General features: G+C 31.6%; 1 protein-coding gene across 1 annotated transcript in view; it reads right to left on the bottom strand.

The window, feature by feature from the left end:
- CSMD1 (CUB and Sushi multiple domains 1) overlaps positions 1 to 25,583 on the bottom strand; it is a 2,716,069-nt gene that overhangs the window by 464,735 nt on the left and 2,225,751 nt on the right. Inside the window, exons 24-26 of the mRNA XM_051975995.1 lie at positions 8,221 to 8,412; positions 7,563 to 7,689; positions 2,467 to 2,669 (exon numbers count right to left, since the gene is read on the bottom strand). Of these exons, the coding sequence (XP_051831955.1) occupies positions 2,467 to 2,669; positions 7,563 to 7,689; positions 8,221 to 8,412 (522 nt within the window). The remainder of the gene's footprint in view (positions 1 to 2,466; positions 2,670 to 7,562; positions 7,690 to 8,220; positions 8,413 to 25,583) is intronic.

Genomic DNA, 25,583 nt, shown 5'->3' with positions numbered 1-25,583 from the left:
GAGAAGGAAATGGTAAACCACTCCAATATCTTTGCCAAGAAAACCCCAAATGAAGTATGAAGAGTTGGACATGATTGAAAACAATTGAACAAGTGAGAATGTTAGTTTTTGCTCCCTTAATACAGGAAAGATAAATTCTACTCTCACATCAGGTATTGGATATGGGGTATATACTTTCATAGAATTGCACTGATCTTTCCACTAAGATATCTGCCCCAATATTTATGTCTTTTTTATAGTTATATAATTAGGCATTTTTAAACTTCTCTTATAGTTTATATAAATAAGTAGGCAAGAGCCAATGCCAGCTGTTTTGTGGGCTAGCCATTAAGTGAAGTCAGTTTTTGCTTAAACTGTACATAATTCTGGTTTTGACAGAGAATCAAGAAAATATGAAAGGAGAGATTTTCTTCTCTTCTCTTTTCCCAGATGATTATTGTTTTTTTTAAATTTAGCTCTATAAAACTATAAGGGAATGGTTATAGAAAATATCACCTCATTTTTATTTATAACCTTCCAAGTAAACTTTTATTAATAATTTAAGTGCCAAGGATAAGTTCCATAATATTATCACAAATATAGCTCACAAGTGACTTGTCAAATTTAGACTATTTTTAAATGTAAATTCAATTTGGTATTAAATAAGAATTGATTAAAGAATTTATATAATGATTTAAAATTTGAAAAGTGATTATACTCATACATATAAATAAACACATATATCTATATCTATGTTTATCTATCCATCTCTATTTCTCTATCTATCTATTTATCATCTCATCTGAGCCTCACAAAAGTCTTATGCAATAAATACTATTTTCCCCCTCTTTTTGTATTATTAGAGCAGCTAGGTGATGCAGTGGTTAGAGCACTGAGATTGAAATCAGCATAACTTATCTTTGTAAGTTCAAAGTTGGCCTCAGGTATTTACTAGCTGTATGATACTAAGCAAGGCAGTTCACTGTTCACCTCAGTTTCCTCATTGGTAAAATAAGTTGGAGAAAGAAATGGCAAATCACTCTAGTACATTTGCTAAGAAAACCCTATATGGTGTCAAGAAAAGTTGGACATGAATGAAGAGAGGGATGGGAATTATAATTGAGGAAACCGAAGCTAAAAGACTTAAAGTGTCTTATCCAGAATCACACATCTAGTGAGTATCTGAGGTAGGATTTTCAAAGTCCACAAATATTTATTATTTATCTCCAATGAGCCAGGTACTATGCAAAGTCTTGACGATACAAAGAAAGGAAAAAACAAAAAAACAAACAAACAAAAAAACTAAACAGCTCCTGTTCTTAAGGAGCTCATACTTTATTGGGGAGATAACATCTAAACAACCATGTATACAAGGTATATAAAAGATAAACTAGAGATAATAAACAGAGGAAAAGCATTAGAAATAAGGTGGTCAGAAAAGACTTTCTGTAGGAGATAAGTTTTTATCTGGGACTTGAAGGAAGCCAATAATGACAGGAGATTGAGAAGAGGAAGGACAGAATTCTATTCATAGGAAGGGGGACAGAGAAAATACCTAAAATTGGGAAATAAGATTTCTTATGGGAGAAACGGCAGGGACATTGGATTAGAGAATTTGTGAGAGTAGCATATAGTGTAAGTATATTGGAAAGTCATAGAGGGCCACATTATGAAAGACTTTGAATTGGAAGATTTTATAATTGATTCTAAAAGTGATAAGGAGTCACTAGAGTTTATTGAATAAGGAAGATGACATGACTAGACCTGAACTAGACCTGAAGATTAATAGTAGTATTTCAGGAATATTGAAAGATGCTCAAGGAAAGTTCCTTCATCTTCCTGAAATTCCTACCATTTGGATAATTATTATAAACACTATTGAAATGAACATGAAACGAACAATTAATGTGGATTATTTATTAAGTTGTACATTATTTATATCTTGAGCTCTAAGTCAATGAAAAATTGAATACATAAATTTTAAGATAGGCAAGATGGAAAATACACACACATACACACACACACACACACACACACACACACACACACACACACAACTTTTTTTGGTATGTTGAGTTCCAGATCAGAAAATATAACCTTAATAGAATGGAATAGTTACCTGGGAAGAATTTGTGATTTGACCAGGCTGAATACAGAAACAAGTAACAAAGACAAATCTTTAATTTTTTAATAATTTTATCTAGTACCAGATTCTAATCTGCAGCTAAGGACTCAGATCTAGATTTTGATGTGCACAAATTAACAAGAACATTGATTGTCTTATAATTATCAGAGTGACTCCTATGTATTTCTTTAAAAGTGACCAGCATCTACTAGGCAAACTTAATGTTTTAAAAATTCAAATTATTTGTTCTTAGGACAATTTGTGTGTTTAGTTCAACACTTAAATAAAAAAGAAAAAGAAACTTTCTCTTCCTCCTCCCCCAACATAATTTAAATTTAAAGAAAAATGAGAGTTCCACCTACTTGAAAACTGAATGGAAAATCCTGATTTGCTGATGAAAAAGTCACTGTCAAACTGAAGAGTCAGTGAGTTGAAGGTGCTGTGTATATCCTCAGGCAGAGCGGACCCACTCCATTCTTTCAGGAAAATGTTACTATCTATTGGACCATCCCAAACCTTGAGTATGTCATGAGCCATTTCAGTATCAAAAACAATGAAATGGAGACTGCAAAAGAAAAGGAATATAAATTTAAGAGAAAACAATCCCTTTTTAGATCTTAAAAACCCCATATTTCAAAACTGGCCATTATAAAGCCTAACTATGCCACAGCATATATCAAGAAAAAGTTTCTCATTGTAATGAAGCACAAAAATAGACTAGAAAAACCTATCAATATGCTCTTGGTGTTTTCTCAGTTCACCACTAGATGGTAGCATATATAACATGAAAAATGATGCCAAAGATGTGAATTCCCACTCAGAAACACATTTTGTATTTGTAGCATCAGATCAGATACTATATCAGTTTCTGTTAATTCACTTAAAAACCAAATAAATATGTTTGACATACCAACACATAGGAAATGTGTTACATCTCAAATCCTTTTCTATAATAATTTTACATGCTTTTATTTGATTGACTAATGGTAATTTAAAATTTACTATGCCTCAAGAAGCAAAAAATTCAGATGCAGCAATTGATTTTTATACCTGATCTATAGTCCTAAGAGCTTTGATATAAACATGTAAAAGAGTTTAGCTAATATAACAGCAAAGAAAATCTATGGTTTGGGAATTTTCTAGTTTCTAGCACTTTCATTTTTTATATCTTGTGCATAAATAGTAATGTAGCTGAATTCACAACAGGATGCACATATTGAAACATTAAAAATAAATCATACTTCTTTGTTTCCATGTGCTATATTTTGAGATTAAAAATCTCTTAATCATCACAAAACATGTAATATTTCTTTTACTATAATGCCAACTCTAAAGAATATATGAAAAAAATCTAGAAAAAGAGAAATTATGACAGCATACATTATTTATCATGATCTCCTCCACAAAATAGATGGTGCTTTCAAAATTGTCAATGAAATCTCAAGATTACTTTTAAAAATAACAAACCTATGTAACGATCGATTATTACATAGTTATATGGAACCAAATGGAAATGGAATGTCTCATTTTAAGAGAGAACATGGTACTAATTGAGAGTTGGCAAGGTAGGGTTATAAATATTAAGGTTGTGATATATCATGCAGACAACAGCTGCAGTTGAAATATATGGATACTTCTGTTCCTGTACTTAATACCAGGTTTGAAATGGGGCCAACTTATTCCTAGATGTGCAATGTTGTTAATGGAGGGTATTCTGGGGCTTGAGAGAAAAAGGGATGAAAATTATCCATAACAGATTAGAAAGTTTATGAATTTTCTTTCAGTGATAGAAGAAAAAATATAACATAAAATAATGAAAGTAGTAGATAAAGTTTACTAAAAAGATGAATGAGATAAAGGAATAAAAGCAGAAATTTGGGAAAGTCAAAGACAGAGTCTATTTCCTTCATTATTTTGCTTAACTCAAATATTGGCATCAGAATAAAAAGACTGAGGTAATGGAAAGAGTATTGCAGCTGGGGACAGAAGACCTAGGTTGGCATTTTGGCTCTGGCCCTTGCTGTTCAATCTTAAATACATCTTGGTGTTATTAGAACCTCAGTTTCCTTCTCTATAAAATAAGGGGATTGAGTTAGATGATCTTTAAAATTGGCTTCCACTTCTAAATCTTATGAATTTAATACATAGGGAGGGACATAATTCTAATTCTGAAGGTGGTACAATGGCTACAGCACTGGATTGGAGTTAGGAAGTTCTGGGTATGAATCTTGCCTCAGAGAATTATTAGCTGTGTGACAAATCATTTATACTCCTGTCCTTCAGTTCCCTCAAGTGTGAAATGGTGACAATAGTCATACTTAGCTTATAGATTTGTTTTGCAGATCAAATAGCACAATATATGTAAAGTGTTTTATGTCTTAAAGTGCTATATAAATATTGGTTATTATAATTATTATTCTGAAAAAAAATGTCTTTCAACTTTACATATGGTCCATTGTTCAAACCACTGAATATATTTTCTTGTGTAAGATTAAAGAAAAAAAGCACTTTCAAAGAGTTTTCCAGACAATTACACTTACAGAAAAGCAATTAAAACTAAGGAACAACATACACATAAAATTTATGTAACACACAGTCTTTAATGCTGCTTGTTGAAAGATGTTTATATTACCATTATCTTTATTATATAAATTATAGCTGTGCTTAGCAAAGAAATATACTGTCTCCAACAGAAATGTTTACAAAGAACTCTTAATGTGTCTAAATTTACAAAATAACCTCTTGTGATTAAACTTTTAATTAAATTCAATAAACTTCCTCCAAGCCCAAATCACCTATAACAATATATATTTTTTAACATTAAAGAAAAAAAGCACTTTTAATAACCTTGTATAAGGAACCATGGAAATAAAGAATAGCCAATAGAGTTTAAAACCTAAAAAAAAAATGTCAGCACATGTTAAAAACTAGGCTACCTGAAGAAATGTTAAAAGTTTAATTTCTTTTTGATCATGTATTCAACAATCCAGATGGATAAAAATTTTATAGAAGATAACATTTTAAAAACTTGAAGTATTTTTTAAAAAGGACAAGAAAAAGCCAAAAAAATAAAAATAAGCTAGAAAGGTGAAAAAGTTATGAAAAAAGGCATGACAAAAAGATAAATGGCTAAAAAAAAAAGAGCAAAAAGATAGAAAACTTACACTGAATACGACTACAATCGCTAATTGTGCTTCACACAATTGTACTATAGCACTGATTTTCTGAGATAACCTGATCTTAGGCCTCCTCACAATTTATGACAATTTATGTTTCTCTAAACACCAAACCACTTTCAAGCATATGTTTGTATTGTGGAAATAAAGAGCTCAGTTGCTAAAGCGGCACACTTCTGCAATTCTCTAAATTTAGTTTACTTTCTTTATTGATAGGAAAGAAAACAAGCTGAAAGATTATAGCTCTAAGAAGCAGGAAACCAGAAAATGAATTTAGCATGAAAGCATTTTGTCTTATATTAATTAGAAGTGTGACTTGTAATGCAATCCATTTACAGGTAAATGAAAAGAATACCCATTTTGTTTTGTTTTGGTTTGATTTTCTAATGTGTGGGCAATGCTATTTTAGTGGCTTCCTTCAATTCATTTAATTTCAGAGCCTTTTCCTCCTCAAAATAATTTTAAAAGTCTGGCTATCACTGTTTTCTAAATAAAGCCCTTACATAAATTCAGATTTATAGTTAATTATATATTGTTGTTTATCTTTTAGACATAACTGTAATACATTTCTATGTACATATATCAGTGTATCACTTTAAATAAAAGTAAAATTCAAATTTTGAGGATATTTCTTAAGAGATTTTTTTAAATGATTTTTTGAACAACTAACCCCAATAGAATATGAGCAAAGGCTAAGAGTAATTTTAAGCTTTTTTAGCTTAAAACTATTAAATAAACTTAATGCAGGTCGGTTTTAAGTTTCAATAACTTAAAACTTCACTAAGACTTTGGAGATGCGTTATAATCAATAATAAGAATAATGTTACATTTATAATATATTACATTTGAGAAATACTATTTACCTTCTAGTACTCAATCAATCAGCAAGCAATCCTAACACTGTGCTAGAAGCTAAATTAAGGCCATTGATTTTCATACTATGTGTTCAATATACATTCTGTCATTCAAATGCTTGTCTTTTTAAGTTGTGTCCCAACATTTAGTTTTAAAATCTCCCTTCACTTTGAGAAATGACAGATGAAAATATTTTTCCATCCATGATCATTCATGAGTTAATGTTCTGTTTACACTGCTGCTAATTCTACATTGATAATAATAATAACTAACATTTATAGAATGATTACTATGTCCCAAACACTGTACTAAGCTCTTTAAAATTATTATCTCATTTGAGCCTCACAATAGTCCTAGCAGAGAAGTGCTATTATTTTTCTCATTTTACAGGTGAAGAAGTCAGTAAACAGAAGTTGAATAACTTTCCCAGGACCACTCAGTTAGTAAGTGTCAGAGATGAGTTTAGAACTCAGTCCTCTGATTTCAGCGCCAGTGTTCTATCTATTGCGTCACCTTGTTAATCCTAGATTGCTGAATATTGATAGATGAAGGGTCTTTTTTTTTTTTTTGAAAAGGCTAGAAATTGATAGACAATAGGTTTCAGGACTCAAAGGGATCTTAGAGACATTTAGTCTAGCTTACTAATCTGACAGGGGAAGATACATATATACAGAAGTGGAAAGTGAGCTAGACTAGGTCACACAGATGCTAAGAAATAGATTCATGCCAGTTATCTGATTCCAAATCTATTACTTGACAATTCCCATAAAAGAAGCCAAAATGAGTTTCAGGAAGGATGAACTTCATAAGATGAGAGAGTGACAAAATTAAAATAAAATAAACATATCTTTTACTCCATTCTATTTTCCTTCATTATTGAAATTTTATATGTATTCACTTGGAGAGTATCAAAATAATTATAGTTTACTTTTATGCTGAATTTTCAACTCAAAAAATTATACTGAGAACTTAATATCAATTATTGAAAGTTTTGACATTTTTTTCAAAAAGTTCACTAGAATCAATTCAGATTTTCAATAGTTAAAAATTACTTTGCTCTTTTTTTTTTAGTATTTTTATATAATTTAATTGTTTTCTTCTTATATATATCTGAGGAATAGATATTTTTCTTGTGCTATTATTTTAATATGCCTTTAAACATGTATTCTGAGTATGTCTACTCAGAGCATTTTAATCCAAGATTCCCAGATATCTTTTCAAAAAAGAAATTAAACCAAAGAGAAGTGCAGAAATTCCATCTTGGACAGTCATCACAGCAGGTGGACATAAACCCTAGGTTGCTTCTGAATTTTCTTCCATAGTTGAAAGATTACTGCCTAATGTTATATGACTTTCTCCTTTTTTCTTTATACACATAACAGTGAACCTTCATTCTCCAAAAGAACATAACACAATAAAATGACTACCTAATGGTTTTTCCTGGGTCTGCCTCTATGATCCATGTGCAGTGAAGATTATTATCATAAGGTGCTGGGTAACCTGGAGACAAAATCCGCCCAGACGTGGCAGCATGGATTCGACCACCACATTCAGCTGAGGAGAAAACAAAAGAATATCAATATGTAATCCTACCCTGAACACAGTTACTATGTTGTATACTTTTCTACAGTGATTAACATTTTAAGGGAAAACTAAAACTATGATTTTTTTTTTTTTTTTACCATTTTAGAACCTTTTAAACATTATTTCTCTCCTTATCTCTTTAGCCTCATCATTCCCTGAAACTCTTCATATCATCAATTGAAAAAATACCAATTTCTGATGTCAAAAGATATGAAAATAATGCAATCATTCGAGTTTCAATAAACGTGTATATGAAGCATTTCAATAAGATATCTTTAGAAAGTATCATTTCCATTTTTAAAAAATTCACAAAATGTACAAGGATAAGGAAGAACCTAAAAAGAACTACCAGATTTTAAGAGAAATGGAGTTTTATCTCAATCAGATTATTTCCTAAGGAGAACCTTCTCTCCAATTCAGAGGATGACTAAACATACATGTTACTAGAAGAAAGGCTGACAGTGTTGCACAGCTGCTTCTGAATGACCTATTCAATATTACCAATGCAAGAAGGCAAAGGCTTGTCCCACACTCTTCGGTCTCCACTCAGGCAGGTCATGGTGCTACTACCATGCATCGCATACCCAGGATTACAGCTGTACTGGACGATGGTGTCAGTAAAATGCCCTTCATCTCGGATCTTATAGCCATAATTTGGGATTCCTGGATCTTCACATTTCACTAGATCAAAACCTTCAAGGGGAAAAAAATAAATAAAACAGGAAATACATCTTGTCAGTAGAAAAAAGAGAAGATAAAATCTTTGAACTTGAAACTTAGTAATCATCTATTCCATATTTCAATTTATATGTGTGGCAGAGAAGAGTATATGTAAATGGAAAAATATTTTCTAAAAGAGTGAAAAGAGAAAAAAAAAATGACAAGTTCTTTTCAGTAATTATCAAAAGGAAATACAGTGTTCCCCTTCATGTTTAAGCATTTTTTCTGTAAATGTTTGATAACTTATTGATCAGCTAATTTGTTGCTTACAACTTCAGGCTCTTAAAGATTCTTCTTCCATCCATGAAATCTATGTAATCACTCTTTAAAGCAAGTTTCACTGATAGCCACCAACTGGCTAATTAGCATTGTCAGTGCTTGGAAGATTTCCCAACTAGTTACTGATGTCCTCCCAACTTTTGTCTCACTTTGCCCTACCTTTCTTGCTGCTTGTTTTGTTTTTGTTTTTTACACGGCCTTTATATCCAGAAAGGAGAACTACAGTTAGGGGTGCTTCTTCTCAACATAGTTCTAAACAGGTACTGAATGGTTAGTACCAATTTTGAGCTCAGATAGTTTATTGTCCTCAGCCCCTTTCTTTCAAAGATTTCATGACTTAGGAGAAAAAGCATATAGTTCTTCTCCTGTGAAAGCATTAAGATCCCTAAAACAGCCACATGTTATATTCATTTTTGAAACAGGTCTCTGAGTTGAGCAATTCCCTTCATAATAAAAATTCAATAAATAAATCAGTATAATGAGTGAGAGAATATAAGCTATTAAATACAAAGAAAGAGATGACTGATAGAAAGATTTAAGCTTGCCTGCACCCAAAGCTGTATAATACATTGTTTTTATGTGAAGTAATATTTTGTAGGCTATCTGAGAAGACAGTCTTATACTTTCATATATTTCTCCCCCACTTCAGGATGTAAATTTTGACAATTTTCAGAAGTACTGTTTAAAACTTGGATTAGGTCTTACATGGGCTATTTGCTCTATTTTCCTTTCATTGTTCCTGAAAGTATATTCCTATTTCCACAAAACCACTCAAGGATGCCTACCAGGACATCAACCTCTTAGAAAACTTCTCTAAAGGGATGAAATTCATCTCATTCTCATGTTCAAAAGAAATAACAATAAAGATCAGTTTTTGAAATGATTATGCATGAAGGTGATTAGAGAAGGTACCTATATTTTAATCAGAATGACAAGAAATGGTAACTTATATAGGTGTGATAATGGCTTCAGTTTTTTTTTTTTAACTTACTAATTATGCTTTGTTATAATTGTTAAGTAAATAGTGACTGTAATTATGATTCAAGACACAAATGACAGCCTAAACAATATCATATTTATTAGAACTATTAAAATGTGAATTATTCAATTTTCACTTGGAAAATACAAAAATCAGGAAAAGACTGGGTCTTAATATTAACATTCCTATGATTGAGAGCAGAAGCAAATGTCTGGTCAAAACCAAAAGAATGCAAGTTCTTTGAGGTCAAAGGCTTTAAGTTTTATTGTTTTTGTTTTTTTTTTTTAACCCAAGGACCTAGAACAATGCCTTTGACATGGGAAGTGATTAATTATTGGCATAGTAGAAAGAATATTGACTCTGGAGTAAAAAAATGTATTTGTTAACTTATTGTTGTTCAGTCATTTTAGTCATATCTGACTCTTTGTGACTTTATATAGAGTTTCTCTTGGCAAAGAAAAAAAAGTCAGAAAACTTATTTTCAAATACTTTGTCTGACACGTAATACCTGTATGTGGCCTCTGATATGTCATATATAACATGAGGAGAGTTGAATTAAATAGTGTATTTGACTCTACAAGATCTGAATTTATAATTTAGTAGGGGATCAAATTTCTATTTGATCAAAATCCTATTTTAGTTAAATTCAAAATGGAGCTAAAAGCACTGCATTTTGTTGTTGTTCAAAGCATCTAATCATAAATAGTTTTGTCTTCTCTATTAACATTCCTAATATTCATAAAAGCCTGCATAAGATTTATCTAACTTTTTTTTTGAGATCTAGATAGAAGAGGGTCAAAGTTGGGACAAATGCTCACTACATGGGGGGATGGAAAATTCATAAGATTTTGGAGTTGGAAGGGACCTTAAAGGACAAACCAAATAGGAAACCTCACATGAACAACCCCAATAACTGGTTATTCAGAATTTATATTGGGGAGTTAGATGAAATAATACTTAAAGTCTCTTCCATCATTAAGAATATAAAAATTCATAACATTTTTAACTTCTTAAAAAATCACTCATAAGGTCACTGATTTATAATCGGAAGGGACCTCAGTGTTCATTTATTCCAATTTCTTCATTGTATAATTAAGGAAACCAAGCTCTAGGAAAGTTAAGTGACTTGCCCACCATAATATAGATTGTATGAGAAAATAATTTGTATAAATTATTATATATTAATTATATATGTATTCATATAACATTAATTATTAGGTTAACCTTACTTTCATCTTGTAATTTTGATATCAGACAAACTTAGGCTGGTATTTTAAAAGGTATATGCTGTGTATGGGGAAGGTTGGGAGAGGTTTAAAGGAACAAAATGGAACTTAAATTATGTGAATGGATACTATCTGATCAAAAAAACCAACAAAAAACAAACCCCAACTATCAATTTATTGGATGAGGGGAGAATATCAAATAGGCAAATTGCTTGGATATATTCAGATAAAATAATGCAAATGAGTGACTGAAGCATCAGCGAGATGCACAGGCTGAAGTGAGAGTTATGGGGAATCCATCTCTTGAGGTTTTAAAATGAAGGTTAAAAACATACATTTTTGTTTATCGGCTAGGGTTAAAGCCCTAAAACAGAGGGATTATCAAGATTATTTTTTTCCCATCATTAGCGGAAACTCTTAAGAAATACAACTGTCTATTAAGAGAGTGACTTTCCTTTCTCTAGAAATCAACAAAGTGTGCTTATGATTCAATGAAAAAATTCTTATATGTGGTTTGTAAAAGTACTCTCAGTACCCTTTTGTAGAGGTTTTTATTTAAACATGCATGTTTTGTGAGATCATTGATAAGTATGAATATATGGATAAATGAATAGAAAAATTAATTTCATTCATTCATGATTATGAAATAATCCAGAGAATTTACAGGATAGTAGATTTAGTAATGGATAGAATCTTATAAGTCATTGAGTCCAACTTCCTTATATTTCAAATGAAGAAAATGAGGCATATTCAAGTAAGTTACTTGTTCAGGGTCATACAGTTAACAAATATATGAAGGTATATTTGAATTAAGGCCTTTCTGAATCTAAGCACAGTGCACTATATATTTAATACAACCTCTATGATGTACTTCCTAAGCCAATGATTGCTCAAAGCTTTAAGAATGCATGTGTGTATATATAAATTAGTTTAGTTTTTTTTTTTTTTTGGTTGTTGTTTAAAAAAATAGAAATATACAAATATAGGCAGATATTCTTGAATTTTATTTGGGTTGCAATTTTGTAGGGAAACATCTGTCTTCTTACTATCATTCATACTACTTAATCCAAAATATACCTTTTTTTTTAAAACTACAGCTTGTCATGCAGATGTTCTTTCTTTTTAAACCAAGTTATTAGTGATCTGTCAATCACTCTTTCTGCAACCAGCTGTCTTTTTCACATGATGTAGTTCTATTATCTTCCATATTCTATACCCCTACTCTCCAGGAAACAACTATGTCCTTGATGTCATCATGAAAATTTTGTTTTCTGTTCAAAATTCTTTCACTAGATTATGAATTCTATAAATAGTGTCACATTTGTAGTCCTCCACAATATAATTATCTGGAACATTTTTCTTTGAATTGTCAAAAGGTTTACAAGTATATGGAACAACTAAGAATGCGTTTATTTCTTCAGTTTCCCCAGCCTAAGAGACAGAAATCTTCCTCTCAAGGTCTTTATTATATAAGCTTTTAAAGCCCAGTTGGAAAAATAATATGAAAATTGTGCAATTAGAAAATACTGTAAAGGCTTCCTACAAGATTAAATGATTTTCCCAAGATCACACAGCAAAATTAGTGGCAGATTTGGTATTAAAAACTAAGTCATTTGAATACCTATACAGTAGTCTTCTCACTACATAACATGAAATACTTATATATACTCAAAGGCTGGAAAAGTAGCAGTTCAGTAGGAAGAGAATGAGACCTTATTAAAACAAACAAACAACTTTGCTTTGATTCAGAGTTCCATCAAAACTTTGATATGTAAAATGTAAGCAACTCCTTTAATATCTGTATCAGTATCCTCATCAATTAAATCAGGTTAACAAAACATGTTCTACCTTGCAGGATTTTGGGAAAATTAACTTTAAATCTATATGTATGTATAGCAATGTATAAATGTAAATTGTTTTATGATGATGATGATGATGATGTGAAATGATTTGATATAGAGTGAAGAATTGTTGTTGATCTGCATTGGAATGAGAGATTTCTTCACTAAGAATCCCTATATCAATCACAGATTTTGCCAATTATGTTAATGACAATTATTAGTTATATGTTTATAATGCTGTCCAATTTACCTTTGCTTTTCAAAAAAGAGACATTTGAAAGGTAAGGCAGCTGTATGATGCCATGGATAGAGTGATGGGCTTGGAGTCAGGAAGATCTAAATTCAAGTCTAGCCTCAATTACTTATTTAATTGAATGATGCTAAATAATTCAATTCTATCTGCCTCATTTACTTTCCTCAAATGTGAAATGAGATATGAATAGACTTTACTTCATAGAGAGGAAAGTATGTGGAATAGTAAATAGAGCACTGACCCTGAAGTTGGTAGGAGCTGAATAAAAATATGAACTCAAATATTTCACAAGCTGTGTGATCCTGAGCATGTCACTTAACTCTGCTTATTTTAATTCCTCACCTGAAAAATGAGCTGGAGAAAGAAATATCAGATCACTCCATTATTTTTATTAAGAAAACCCTAAATGGGGTCAGGAAGAGTCAGGTAGGACAAATAACACATCATAGAATTGTTGTGAGAATCAAATTAGATAATATTTGCAAAGTGCTTAGCACGGTCCCTGGCATATAGTATATGCTTAATAAATTACTTTTCCTTTCCCTTTCCCTTTCCTAATGTGATTTTCTTCCTTTTAGGGTTAGGATTAGGATATAATGACTTACCAATACATTTGAAGAACCTAAATAAATAAAATCAAGAAAATTAACAGGTCTTACTAGACTAGACTAATCTTCCTTTCTTGACAATATAATTATTTCGGATATGGCAGGGAACTTAGTAGTCAAAGCATAGCTGGGTTTTAGGGAAACATTTGACAATGTCTAACAATGATTTGCTTGTGGACATGTTGGAAAGATGTGATATAACAGATAGATTCAAAATATGTGGAAGGACTAGACCTGGAGAAGAGTCATTAATATTCAGTTGAGAAGTTGGAGGGAGATCTCTCACCAATATTCTAGGGATATATTTTTGCCCCCATGCTATTTGAAATCATTTTCATATCTTTACTATAGGCAAATATGGCAAGCTAATAAACTGTACAGCTAACGCAACTATATAAGAGGGGCAGATAACATTTTAAATCACAGATCCAAGATCAGGAAAGGATGCTGACATACTAGAATAAAAGATAAAATTTGATAGAAATAAATGTAAACTCCCTTCACATCCTTAAAAATAATTTTACAAATGCAAGATGGAAAAGTCATTAGAAAATTCTTCAAGTGTAAAAGACATAATGATTTTAACAGACTATGAGTTTAATATAAATCAAAATTTTAGCATGCAACAAGTTAATGTATCTTAGAATGCCTTGACAGACTCAGTGTCCAGAATAAGAAAAGTGATAGTGAGGAGATTCTGCCCTGTAGAATAGTGTGCTAAGGTTAAGATGCAACATATTAAGGAGGCTATTGAGCAGCTGGAGAAGGTCCCAAGGAAGACAAGAAAATGGTGAGTGGTACTGAAATCCACACTAAATGAGGATCAATGGAAAGAAGGAGGATTTTTTTTTCCTGAGGCAATTGGAGTTAAGTGACTTGCCCAGGGTCACACAGGTAGAAAGTGTTAAGTGTCTGAGGCTAGATTTGAACTCAGGTCTTCCTGACTTCAGGATTGGTGCTCTTTCCACTGCACCACCTAGCTGCCCCACGAATGAGGAATTTTTAACCTAGAGTAAAGAAGACATAGGAGCAATATGAAAATTATATTCAAGTATTTAAAGGGCTGTTATGTGGAAGGGATACCTGGAATCAATTTTCTAACATTTCAAACCATTCAAAAAGAGAATAGATTGCTGACTAGGATTAGTGACTATTCCTTCACTACAAGTCTTCCAGAGAAGTCTAAATCATTACTTGTTAGGAATACTGTATAGGAGATTTCTAGTTATATATGGATTCAATTAGAAACCTTCTGAAGCACTTTAAGCTTTCAGATTTCATGATTCTGTTTGGTGAATAAAGTAGATTAGAACTGAATTTTCCTCTAATTTATATTCAAATGGCAATGTACATTGATCCTGGTATAATATGCAAGATACTGTTTTAAGTTACTTAAAAAAAGAATCTAATTCTTATAGTGGGATAAGCTAGATGAATCCTGAAATATGTTAAGAACAACTTATACTTAAATCTATTAAAGATTGTCTTCTCAAGCAATACAATAATTATCTTTAATATGTATTGATATAATTTAAGTAATTTAGTCTGATGACTTATGAGGTTTTGTGTTTGTTTTTTCCTGAGGCAATTGGGGTTAAGTGACTCACCCAGGGTCACACAGCTAGAAGTGTTAAGTATCTGAGGCCAGATTTGAACTCAGGTTCTTCTTACTTCAGAGCTGGTGCTCTATCTACTGTACCAATTAGCTGCACCTTATGAGTTTTTTTTTTTTAAGTTGTAAAGGAAGTAGAGATAAAAGTCTATATTTTCTACTTTGGAACTTTAGATTATAAACTCCTACTTTACATATATACATGCCTATATTTTCTATTTTATTGAAATAAAAAAGTCTTGATAAGTATTAATAGATACATTTTTACCAAATCTTATTTTATATTAAGGACAAAGAAAATGGAATTATATTAAAATGAAATTGCCCTCTTAACTTGGTAGCAAATATCCATTTCCAGTGTCCAATGTTCCAATTTGGGAGCAAATACAGAGGAGATATGCCATTAATAGAATATTCCTAGTTATAAATATGTTCAAATATCCCCAAGAATTAAAGTTAACACTGTAATTGTTTTTTTTTTTTTTTAATTATCTAGCCATAATATTTTTAAGAAGCAACTTCTTTGTCTATTCAAAGTCTTAAAAAGTCAATATTAAAGGATACAACCTTTTAATTTCCAAGTGTTTGGTCTTGTTCTTATCTCTAGAATGAAGCACTTCTGTGTGAAAAGAACCTGCTTCAGACATAATCCATTTCATTCACCTAGGCTGAACAATGAGAATTGTAATAACCAGAGTTTTTCCACTACTCTAAGTAGCCCTTTAGAATGTACTTTCATGCCCAGGTGAGTTTTGAAAATGTAATTGGGGAAGAAAAATACTTGTAATTTATGAATATTTGATGTATTCTGTCATGAAGAACTGAAAATTCTCAAATGTTTATAGAGATCTGTTTTCTCTCTTCTTATTTTATTCAAGACCTGTTTGTTTAATTTTGAGTAAGCAATTTTGTCTATTTATTTTAAAAGTCCCTTGATGAATTAAACGATATATCCATATGTAAAGAATTGAGAGGATTTTTACCATCGCAAGCAAACTATATAAAATATTTATATTAATACTTATTTAAAAACATTAACTCTCTGGTTTACAACTCTTCAGAAATGAAAGGAATATACTTCGCATTTTTTCCATTATATCTTTATTTTTGGTTCACTCAAGCAGCAAAGTTTATTCTCATTTATTTCCTACAATATAAACTGATCCATTTTATAAATACAACTCCTGTCAGTCAGGAGTTGGGGGAATATGATTTTAAAAATTTAAATCATCCTTTTTCTGAAAAGCATATTGATATTCAATTTTTTATAGATATACCATCTTTTGAAATAATTTTCCTAATTGCTTTTGATTTAATTAGATGACAATTGCTTCTTCCTTTTATATTCGTTATATCTTCCTGTCAAATTATGATGCTTTTAAATTGTGAATCATGTAACACTACAATTATCAAAAATCAACAAGAAAAGTCATCCAAGGGGTCATGATAGATATGAGTATAGATTACAAATATTGACCTGTGAATTGTTATTAAAGAAATGATTAGGAGGATCTATGATCAGAAAAATCAGGAAGTGGATCATATAATGAAACCAGCACATAATAGATAAATAGCCTATGTACTCTACTGGTATCTAGTTAAGAAGTAAAAAGAACTAAAGCAAATATGGCCATTTTGTGTGTGTGTGTGTGTGTGTGTGTGTGTGTGTGTGTGTGTGCGTGTGTGTCCTGGCTTTGATAATCTGGCAAAATCTAAGGATGCTTTCTTAGTTTTTAAATGCATACAAAAACATAGGTTACAAAAGAAACTAATTATACTAAAATAAAAATGTATTTTTTCCTTTCAACTTCCTATGTCCTCTGAAATTTATACATGATTTGGAAACTCCAGATTAAGAACTTTTTTTTTTTTAAATTAGAGAAAGGCTTTCCAATGCATTGGATAGATGCATTATAGAGGATTTACAGAAAAATAAAGGCAAAGATTACAGAGGCTACACCAGTAGAAGAAACCTTCCTCCCCTCCCCAAAGAGATAATAAATGTAAACATTGAACTATGTATGCTACGAGAATGATTTCTCAGAGGAGAAGCTGATCTCTTGGTTACGAGTTGAAATCATTGGTAAGATTACTCAAGGTCAGCATTTAAGTCAAATAGTAAGCCTCATTATAGAATTTCCAGTGGAGAGATTGGTGTTTATCAAATGGGTAACTTAAAATCATGGACCAAGCAGAGCACAGTTTACACTGCCAGGAGTCATTCTCAGAGGTGTCTATCATTCTAAACAGGCTATAGTTTCAAACTAGAATTTTTCAAGCTTTTAATATCCATTTTAGTCTAAGCATGGGAAAGTTTTGGCCATAATCCAAGGTATAGAGCATCATTTTTTTGACAGGAAAAGCTGTCAGGAATGACCTCATATAATCAAGCCTCCTTCATTGTACCCAAAAATAACACAGGAGAACTTTCTCTGGGGCTGCAGTGTACAACAGATTTTTAATATTGAGGACCTACAAAGTTAAGGAATCAGGAGCATGGGTAGGTACCCAATACATACTAATGGGCAAAGCCATGGGGCTCTAGATTTCTCATCTACTCATGTATATTATCTGTTGTATGTTATATACACTAATAGTCACGTAGGAAGAAATTTATAGTTCATATAATGGTGGTGGTGATTGATTAAGGGATCTCTTATTGATTTTACTCCAATTCACTTGACAGTATCATAGAATATAAAATAAAAGTAATAGAAACTATGGAGAATTGATATACTTGCAAACTGTATGGGACAAGTAATGGAAAAGTGTTAAGAAGTAAATACTTAATATTTGTTATCCTTTTTGAGATAGAAAATGTTATTCTATTAAGCCAGCCATTAGCTCGTTAAAGAATTGGCCTTAATGCTTAAAGGAACTCTTAAAAAAGAACATTCTCTTTAGAGTCAGTCAGGAGATACCACTGAAGAGTATAAGCTATAGTTAGTGAGAAAACAGTTATCTACAGAGAAAAAATCCAGCTTTTGAGACAGAATCACTCCTAATCTTCTGGTAAGGAGTTGGGGAAGTAAGAGACATTTCTCTCTTCCTCTTTCTGCTATCAGTCATAGCATCTTTCTGTGGAGGTACTCACTCAGTAACCATATCCATCAGGAAGCAGGCCTGAAAAGTGCAATAGACTAATAATATCTTTCAGAGATTCTGTGCTAAAATTGAATATAATGAATACACCACAAAAAGAGGAAAATCATAAGGGTCCTACAATGATTAGAGGACAAGATTTGTCTTTATCATGTATTTTTAAGTGTGTGCCTCTCTATTATTTTATTTCCTCTTGAAAGTGTGCCTTAGTTTAAAAACAAATGCTACATTGACCCATCATTTTTGGAATATTTCTTTTTTCCTATAGCTTCATTTACATCTCAAAAGTTTTTCCACATGCCCATAATACTTCCAAATAACAGCAAGAGAACAAGGTGATATAGTGAACAAAGCTCTAAGAATGAAGTCAGGAAGATCTGATTTCAAATCTGACCTAAGTCAGTTCTTAACTGTGTGACCATAAGCAAATCACTTAGTTTCCTAAACTATAAAATGAGGATAATAACAGTACCTACCTTTCAGAATTGTTGTGAGAATCAAATAATACTTATAAAGCTCTTAGCATAGTACCTGACATGTAATAGACACTACACAAATGCTAGTTGTTATTAAAGTGTCTCAGATATAAATATGACAAAACTGATAGCTGTAAGCATTATGTGTCCTCACCATCTCCCACAAAAAGCTGTTTATTTTTTAGCAAAGTTGTCTTAAATTCTCACAACTAGAGGCACATAGGTGATTCAGTAGATAATTGTGCTCCTGTTGGAGTCAAAAAAGCCCGAGCTCAAATCTTGCTTCAGGTGCTAGTTATGTGATGCTAAGCAAGTCATTAAATCAGTCAATAAACATTTGTTAAGCACCTGTTATGTTCTAGGTACTGTGTTCTGTGTCTGTTTCCCCCTTTGTAAAATAGGAATAATAAGAGCATCTACCTCATAAACTTGCTATGAGAATAAAATTTGGTGACATTTGTAAAATAGTAATAAAAGCACTATAAAAATATTAATTATTATCACCATCAGAAATACTTACATAATGAGTTAAGAAATTATAGTTTTTATTTTTCTTACAGTTAGGTCAAACATGACAATTTTTCAAATTTTCTCTGGCTGTAACATTGCAGAAACTACTCAAAATTCTATAATCTTGAGGAATTTGGTTATTACTTTTCTTTTGTTTTGTTACTTTAAAATTTTTTATTGTTTTATTAGGTAATTAGGTACTATTAACTCATTCATTTTGAAATACATAAATGCAGCTAAATTTTTTACATTAGTTTTATTAATAAGAATATAGAAACTAAGAGATATATTTGATTATATATATATTAAAGAATAGCTTTGACAATTTTTGTTCTAGTTTACATAAAAAGAATACTGAAGTACTCAAGCTAGGCTTTAGCAATATGGGAAATGATAATTATCAGAAGAGTATACTGATTTTCAAAGGAGCAGAAAAACTAAAGATCAAATTGCCAATATTTGTTGGATTATAGAGAAAGCAAGGACACTAAACAAAAACAAAAACAACACCTATACACAGAGACACAATCTGTTTCATTTCATTGACTGACTACACTAAAACTTTTGTGTGGACCAATACAAAATGTGGCAAGTTCTAAAAAAGATGGAAAAATACCCACATCTTATTAATCCCCTGAGGAACCTGTATATAAATCAGGAAGGAACAATTAGAATCAAATATGGAAACACTGATTTGTATAAGATCAGAAAAAGGAGTACAACAAAGTTGTGCATTGTCACATTATTTATTAAACATATTCAGAGGGCATTATGTGAAATGCAGACTGGGTGATTTGAAAGCCAGAATTAAGGTTGCTAAGAGAAATATCAGTAACCTGAGATACCACTCTGGTAGAAGGTGGAGATTAACAAGCCTTGAGGAGGGTAAAAGCTGAGATTATAAAAGTTCATTGAAGATTATCATTAAAAAGCAAGAGAAAACTAAGATCATTGCAAATGGTTCCAGCACTTCTTGACAAATAGAAGGAGAAAAAATGGAAACTGTCATTTTTTTTTTTTTTTTATTTTGGTGCTCAAAGATCACAGTAGATGGAGGCTGTTGCCAAGAAATTAAAAGATGCTTATACCTTGGAAGGAAAGTTTGGCAAATCTGCATAGTGTACTAAAACACAAAGAAATCACCTTGCCAATAAAGCTCTGTAGCTGTATCAAAGCTATGTGCTTTTCTGTTTGTTGTTTTTTTCCAGTAACATTGTATGACTGTCAAAGTTGGACTATAAGGAAAGCTGAGTACCACAGAATTGACACTTTCAAAATGTGGTGTTAGAGAAAACTTTCAAGAGTACTTTGGATAGCAAGGAGATCAAATCAGTTAATACTTAAAGAAATTTGATTTAAACTATTTTTTGAAAAGTCAAATAATGAGGTTGAAGTTTAGATATTTTGCCCTGATGTTGGGAAAGATTGAAAGCAAAAGCAGAAGATGACAGCCAAGGATGAAATGATAAGATAGATAAGAGTTATGGGAGCAATGAACATGAGCTTTGGACAGCCTTTTAAGAGATGGTAAAGAATGGAAGGGCCTCATGATAAAGAGGTCGCTAAGAGTTGAAGATGACTGAACTAGTGAACAGGAATTATGTAAAAAAAAAAAAAAAGTTCACTTGATTATTTCCCGTGAATGTAATGATATTCCATTCACAGCATCTATACAGTGACCATTCCCCAGGAATTGAACAATGTGCCAAAATATTTTATTCAGGAAAAAAAAAATTAGAGCCCTTTAAAGTTATCTAGTCTAATCCCTGAATTGTGGACATGGAAGCCTAGAACTGTTAAGTGATTTACTCAATGTTATATAGGGTGTGTCAGAGATAAGATATGAATCCAAGTACTCTGACCAGCACTCTTCTCACTATACTGGTCTGCATGACAATAATATAAGGAAAAGCATGTAAATTTTATGTCCATTTCATCAAAAAGCAAATGGATTCAAGCTATTTATTATAAGAATTAATATATTGGCACTGAGTGAAATTTGTGGAGAAAGTTTATGGTTTACAAAAAGCGTGGTATGAACATTAAACTTTCAAAATTCCTCTATTCAGAAAAAAAATTATCAGGCACCAGAGCTAATGATAAAGTCCCAAATTTCACTATTTTACAGGGCAGAATATCTTGAGTCTTCCCCTTTGCCCCAATGGGGCCTCAAACTAACCAGCTTCAAAAGTGAATATACTAAAATTCCAGAGTTGAAAGGAAATTTAGAAATCATCTAGTCTGATCCCCTCATATTATACAGTCCAAAAGACTTGGTAATTTGTCTGAGGTCATATACTACGAGCAGAGTAAGATTAGAATTTAGATCTCCTGACTTCTTATCCATTATTCTTTTCACTTCACCTTTCTTGCTTTGCTAGATCTCTTGACCTTTGAAAGGAATATATAGAAAGTGAGTAGCTATTAATAAGTCCCCAAATCTTGAAGACATAGAGTATTTATCATTTGTTGTAATTCCTGCACCCAGAATAACGTCTTGTATATAGTAGGAACTTAGGAAGAACTGCAGATGTGACAATTTAGGGAATGATTACAAGGCTGTATATCACTGGGCTAAAGAAAAAGAACTGAGCCATAATTCAAGTAGTAAGCATGGAGTAGAGGGAAGAGCCCCTGCACTGAAAAGTTAGGTCTACTGTCAGGCATCTGGATCCCGTTGGGCAGAGTTGGAATTTGAGAGGACAGAATAAGGCAAAGTGAAGGGCAAGTTTGAAAGAATATCTAGGGATTCTTTGGCATTTCTACATTAAGGTAAGTATTGTTTGCACCTTCTACTATTTTCCCCTTTTTATTTTACACAACCCTTAAATGAGGATGACTAAAATTATTCTTTATTATGTCTCTACCAAAGAGATTTTGAAAGAAAAGGTTAGGTATTTATGAAATCATTTTGAACACTTTAGAGGCACTGTATATATGTAAAGTATTAACAACACCTGAATTTATTCTTGGGTTCATTATTCATGTATTATTACTCTTGTTTCATAACAAATAAATAATAAATAATTGTTAAAGCATATGACATAATGTGAAGGCTGAAGTAATGCACCCTAGCCATCAATTTCTGAGAAATGACAGCAACTACGATTTCACTGTAGGTTTGCCTTAATAACAGGAGGAAAGAATACCAGATCTCATTTTCAATATTTCACTGTTTGCCAGATACTTCTGAGTGAGTGACTCCTATCCATCAGCTTAATTGTGACTTGTAAATGCCAACCAGTTCTCTCTCAGTGTTCCTCTGAAACATTCATTGTGTAATCTAACTCAAGGACAATGGTCCAAATCCCATTGACAGTTATTGTGACTAGAAAAAAATGCTTATTCCGTTGGAATTTTCTGAAAATAGGGAATGCATTTCTATACTTTAGGCATATGAGCTCAACAGTGAGAAATAAAAAGAAAAAATATAATAATTGCCTCCTATACAATCTGTAACACTCAACTAAATTATTGTCTTGCTTCCCAGCTTCATTCTTGTTTTGGATTCCCCCATTTTTGTTAATGATGTCCTAGGAATTCTCTTTCACATCTATTTGAACTTTTCCCCTAACTTAGTCACTGAGCTCAATCAATTCATCCTTTGTCCTGTCTCCCACATTTATCCCACTTTTCAATCTTCACAACTATTAATCCAGTCTATACCTTCACTCTCTCAGATGTATTACTGAAGGAACCTTCTTATTTATACATTCTCTTTCTAAATCAAATATAAACCACAGTGGGAAGGGATCAGGATAAGTCACTTATTTAAGTAACACAGGCAAAGCCAGGGTTAAACTTATGTTTTTAGCTCCAAAGCCAGGAATCTTTACAATAAGCTCTGCTTATTCTTCATGATCTTGCTATTCAGTAAACAGTTATTAATCTCCTAGTGTGTCCCAGGCATTGTGTTAGTCATTTTGTGGTCTAGTCATTTCAGTTGTGCCCAACTCCTTGTGACAACATTGAGATTTTCTTGGCAAAGATACTGGAATGTTTTGCTATGTCCTTCTGCTCATTTTAACAGAGGCAAACAGGGCATGTTGACTTGCCCGAGGTTATGAAGTTACTAAATGTCTCAGTTCATATTTAAACTCATGAAGATGAGTCTTTGCAATTCAAGTTTAGTGTTTTATCCACTACATAATCTAGCTGGGCTATTAAAAAAAAATAGTCCCTGTCCTTGAGCAGCTTATATTCTACTGAGATTCAACATATTCACAACTGAGTAAATATAGACTATATGCAAAATAAATATATAGTGATTTGGTTCTGAAAGGTGTAAAAAAAAAAAAAAAAAAAAAAAAAAAGGAAAGGTCTTTTAAAGGAAGTGCCACTAAAATTGTATCTTGAAAGGACTTAGGAATTCCAAGAGGTAGATGGACCACATCCTCAATGTGAACCACAAATCTGGCAAAGACAAATATGCAGGAGTTTGTTTTATATAGAGAATGTCAAGGAGAGTGATTTGGTTATAGTGTAGTGTATGTTAGGGAAAGTAGTATGTATTCACCCAGAAAGATAGGTTAGGGCAGATTGTGACAGATTTTAAATGACAAATAAGGACTTTGTATTTGATTTCAGAATCAACAGGAAGTCAGTAAAAGTTGTGCATTAGATGAACAATATGCTATTATCTACATATTGGGATTATCAATTAGAAAGTAATGTATATGTATACTTATATTGTATTTAATTTATACTTTAACATATTTGACATGTATTGGTCAACCTGCCATCTGGGGGAGGGGGTGGGAGGAAGAAGGGGAAAAATTGGAACAAAAGATTTGGCAATTGTCAATACTGTAAAATTATCCATGCATATAACTTGTAAATAAAAAGCTATAATAAAAATTTTTTTAAAAAAGAAAAGAAAGTTATGTGTAAGGGGGTTTGGAGAAGGGAGAATCTGCAATCAGAAAAGCCAAATAAGAGTCTGTGACAAGAATACATAAAGAGATAATGAGGTTCTTGATTAGGGAGTCTTTGGTATGAGTAGAAAAAAGTAGAAATTTCTAAGAGATGTTGAAGATTAGGTTTTGGGGGCAAGAGAAATGGAAGAGTCAAGGATGGCTTATAAGTTAATAAAGTGTCTACAATGATTGCGCTATCAATTGAAATAAAAAAGTTAGACTGTGGAATAAGTTAAGAGGAAAAGAATACATGTTCTACTTTAGATATATTCAGAATTTTCTGTAGTATCCAGAACAATGCAAGGCACCAAGTAAGTATCTAAGAAATATGTTAACCTTTTTGAACAAAAAAAGTGAATATATTAAATTCAACACAAGATTTGAAAACAAGAACACCATTTGTTTTTTTTTTTACTCATTTCTTTTATTTTTAATTTTTTATTCATTTATTATCTGAAAAGTATGCTTACAAGGTATTAGAAATACAAATACAAAAACAAACATAAAAAAATAAAAGCAATTTCTGTCTTCAACAATCTTAAATTTTATTGGAATGGATTACTTCATTAAAATAATGTTTACATTTAGAATTTTTTTTAGTTTAAGGATACTTGTAATTGAGTGAAATACTGAAATCTTTTTAATAAACTGCCTCTACACATTATTTAAACCTTATATAATATTCATCCAGGAATGTTTCATTCATCATTTCATTCATTCTTTAGGCCTTCAGACAACATTAATTATCAATATAATCTACAAACATTCTACTATTGCTACTACTATTATATAAATATATGTAAAACATATATAATATATATATATATATAACTGTGCTATTCTTGTATAATACTAAAATGTTAGAAACCTAACGTCTTCTTTTTGCCACGGAGAGAAGATCTTTGTAAACCTTAAAATCTCATTATTGCCTGATTTTTACAGTGACAGATCACTGCCAATTCATGGCCAATCATTTTGTGTTACTCTTATAAACGTCTTCTCATTAATTCACTATAGGGAAGCTAACCAGTATGTTGGTGATTTCCTATGATTTCTCCTGGCATCATGATTTGATGGAAATCATCTGGAAATGATTTGACTGTCCACATGTCATCCTTTGATCAAAAGGCTTTTCTCTTCCTATTATACAGTTCCTTGATGACATTTTTTAATCATATTCTTCTTGGGGTTTCCTCATTCAATATTTTTTTGGAGCCCACTTACACACACTTTTGTCCTTTGTGTGATGTTTGTTATTTTAAATAATAAGGACCTTGTTGTATTTCATAGCTTGGTGAACATAGTAATACCAGTCTAATTAAGATTTTAAAAACCAGGCCTT

Source organism: Antechinus flavipes, chromosome 2, assembly GCF_016432865.1.
Source record: "Antechinus flavipes isolate AdamAnt ecotype Samford, QLD, Australia chromosome 2, AdamAnt_v2, whole genome shotgun sequence".
NCBI lineage: Eukaryota > Metazoa > Chordata > Mammalia > Dasyuromorphia > Dasyuridae > Antechinus > Antechinus flavipes.
This window is presented reverse-complemented; position numbering and strand designations above follow the sequence as displayed.